The sequence below is a fragment of the Fragaria vesca genome, linkage group LG1 (assembly GCF_000184155.1).
Source record: "Fragaria vesca subsp. vesca linkage group LG1, FraVesHawaii_1.0, whole genome shotgun sequence".
Taxonomy (NCBI): Eukaryota; Viridiplantae; Streptophyta; class Magnoliopsida; order Rosales; family Rosaceae; genus Fragaria; species Fragaria vesca.
Window position 1 is genome coordinate 6,602,356 of NC_020491.1, and position 2,858 is coordinate 6,605,213.

Consider the following 2,858-nt stretch of genomic DNA (forward strand, 5'->3'; position numbering starts at 1 on the left):
CCGAATTGATGGTGATCAACACACTAATTGTGTGGCACATCATGCATTCTAGCTACTGCTCCTAGCTAACATAACTCTTCGGTATTCTGGTCTCAAATATGGAAAGAGTTCGAGTTAAGCATACCACCATATATACATATCATATGCAATCTCTAGTGGGAAACCATTTTCCACCTTGGTTTTGCTCTTGATTATGCTTCGATCATTTTATCAATCCCAACTACTAGCTTGTAATAAGAGTGAAATATATGTTTTTAAAAAAAAATTTTAAATAGTGAATCATCACTAACTTAATTAATTAACTTACAGATGCTCTTGTTTCGGTCGGTCACTCTGTTTAATTTTTCACCTGAAGTGTTGATTTGATGGGTTTCCTCTCAGGCTTAAATGACCCTTATTCTTAATTACTCTTGTCAGTCTTGTGTTAGGCGCTTTAAAGCCAACTTGTTGTAATTTATTCTGGGTTTATTTTTCTTCTAAAAAAAACTTAATTAATTGATAAGATGGCCAGGGGCCCGCCACGGCATATAGTGTCATCTTATTTTGTTTTGGCAAATTGTACACATAAAATACAACATAGGGTGGAGAAAACCACAGCTATAAAGGAGCACGTACGAGTGTGAGTCTCTCCAAAGCTATAGGGGAAGATCGAAGAACTCAAATCGAAGACGCACGTACGCGTCGTCTTAGAAAATTCAGAACCAGAAAACATAGTATCAGCTCAAGAACAGAAAGAACTTGAGCAATGGGGAGAAGCCCTTGTTGTGCCAAGGAGGGCTTGAACAAAGGTGCGTGGACTGCTCTCGAAGATAGAGTTCTGTCTGAATACATCAAAGTCCATGGTGAAGGAGGATGGAGAAATCTCCCTAAGAAAGCAGGTACTTGATACATCAAGCAGAAAATTAGAGACTTGAGCTAGATTTTTTTTTTCGGGTTTAATTTTCTGAGTTGATTATATGCATGCATGTCTCTAATTAGTTTCATTTGCAATGTTATTATTGAAGGACTGAAACGATGTGGGAAGAGCTGCAGGCTTAGGTGGTTGAACTATCTAAGACCAGACATCAAGAGAGGCAACATCTCACCTGATGAAGAAGAGCTCATCGTCAGGCTTCACAAGCTCCTGGGCAACAGGTAATTAATCAATTACTTGTATCACTGATTCTAACAAGCAAAATCTGGGTTACTATTAACTAATTTGCATAAGCAAACTAATTTTCTCATATAAACTGGGTTATTGTGATCAGATGGTCTCTAATAGCGGGGAGGCTACCAGGACGAACAGACAATGAAATCAAAAACTACTGGAATACCAATCTGAGCAAACGAGTTCCAGACCAAGAAGCTCATTCATCATCACCCTCATCAGCTGGTCATGGTGAACCAAGATCCAATAAGGCCAAGAATGTTATGTCCCATAATGTGGTAAGAACCAAAGCTGCCAAGTGCACCAAAGTATTCATCAACCCACAGTTACCACGCAAAGGGTTGCTCCTTGCTGATGATCACAAGCCTGAGGATTATCATCGTCAACAAGCAGTAGTAGATCATCAGCCTGATGGGAATGGGTTGTCGTCTCCATCTTTGTTGGAAAACTCTTCTTCATCAGATTTCCTGATGGATTTCGACATGAATTCCGAGCTTTGCTTGGCCAATCTCCTCGGTTTGGAATTTTCAAGCGGCGGTGATAACTTGTTCTCTGAAGAAATGCAGCTGCATCAGCAATATTGGAGTGATAATGTTGGTAGTGGTGAGGATTGTGTTGCTGATGATCAATTTCAACCAACTACGATCCTCAATTTCCAGTCATTGAATTCTTTTCTAAATGCTGATGCTAACCAAGGAGACTGGCTCGAACTTGCAGAGACTAGTTGATCAATAATTCTCTTATGACAAATAGTAACACAATAGTATAGCCAGCAGCTAGCTAGATTAATTTTCTATTATATATCCCACCAATAATCATATATATGCAATCGTGATCTATGTAATATTGATTTCATATCAATGAGTTACACTTATTCTTCCGGGGATAAATAATTATTTGATGTTGTATTATTATTCATCATGGAATTAGTAATATTATTTCTCTCAAATGGTGTATATAATTGGAACAAGAATCTTGTACGTTGAGCTATATTTACACTGACACGACCCACCCCGAATTTCACCCTGAAACCCAGAGTAAGTCGTGCGGGGACCACCTCCAAGGAAAATTTACTGAAAAGATTAAGCAAATCTCCCTTGCAGATGGACAACCCTAAGTCGAAAATTTCATATTACACTCTTAATTTAACGCTTCTGAATATCACATAATATACAAAAATTCTAAAGTATTCAGAGCTACTAAACACAAGCGGAAGCAAGAAAACACGAGTAGGTTGAACAGGTAACCTACTGATGAAAACTGGCCGAAAAGCGGGTGACTATGCCTCGTCTCCTACTAGATCCAACCCGAATTCTGTAGACTGGGCAATTTAAAACGAAGGGCCCAGGGGAAAACATTTAATAACGTTAGAGTGAGTGGACAAAAAATAAATTAATAATTAAAATATTTATGTTTCCCCAAATTAATTTCTAAGGAAAAATCGAATGCATGCCGCAAGCGATAAAACCTTTATCCCATAAAATATCGAGCCTCTCAGACTCTATAATATATGTATGTATTTACACTTGTCCATACTCCCTATATAAATTCATGGGTTTATATAGGGCTACTACGCTCGCGTCCAACGCTCACGTCACGCCTTAATGCGGTGCTACACTACGCCATCAAGGTGGACAGACGGGTGTATAAAATATGTGCCCATACCCCCCTATATGAATTAAACACTCATATAGGGCTACTACGCTTACGT

At 38.7% G+C, this 2,858-nt stretch overlaps 1 protein-coding gene across 1 annotated transcript; it reads left to right on the forward strand.

Moving 5' to 3' along the window:
• The first annotated feature begins 631 nt into the window (after positions 1-631).
• LOC101315177 (myb-related protein Hv1-like) lies at positions 632-1,892 on the forward strand. Its single transcript, XM_004287570.1, has 3 exons — positions 632-878; positions 1,005-1,134; positions 1,248-1,892. The coding sequence occupies exons 1-3, from the start codon at positions 746-748 to the stop codon at positions 1,873-1,875; spliced, it is 891 nt and encodes a 296-aa protein (XP_004287618.1). The 5' UTR covers positions 632-745; the 3' UTR covers positions 1,876-1,892.
• Positions 1,893-2,858: the final 966 nt, after the last annotated feature.

Bases quoted from the DNA above. Each gene is read 5' to 3' on its own strand.
- LOC101315177 (XM_004287570.1), top strand. From the start codon at position 746: ATGGGGAGAAGCCCTTGTTGTGCCAAGGAGGGCTTGAACAAAGGTGCG. The intron at 879-1,004 runs GTACTTGATACA...TTATTATTGAAG, and splicing joins AAATCTCCCTAAGAAAGCAG to GACTGAAACGATGTGGGAAG. The intron at 1,135-1,247 runs GTAATTAATCAA...TATTGTGATCAG, and splicing joins CACAAGCTCCTGGGCAACAG to ATGGTCTCTAATAGCGGGGA.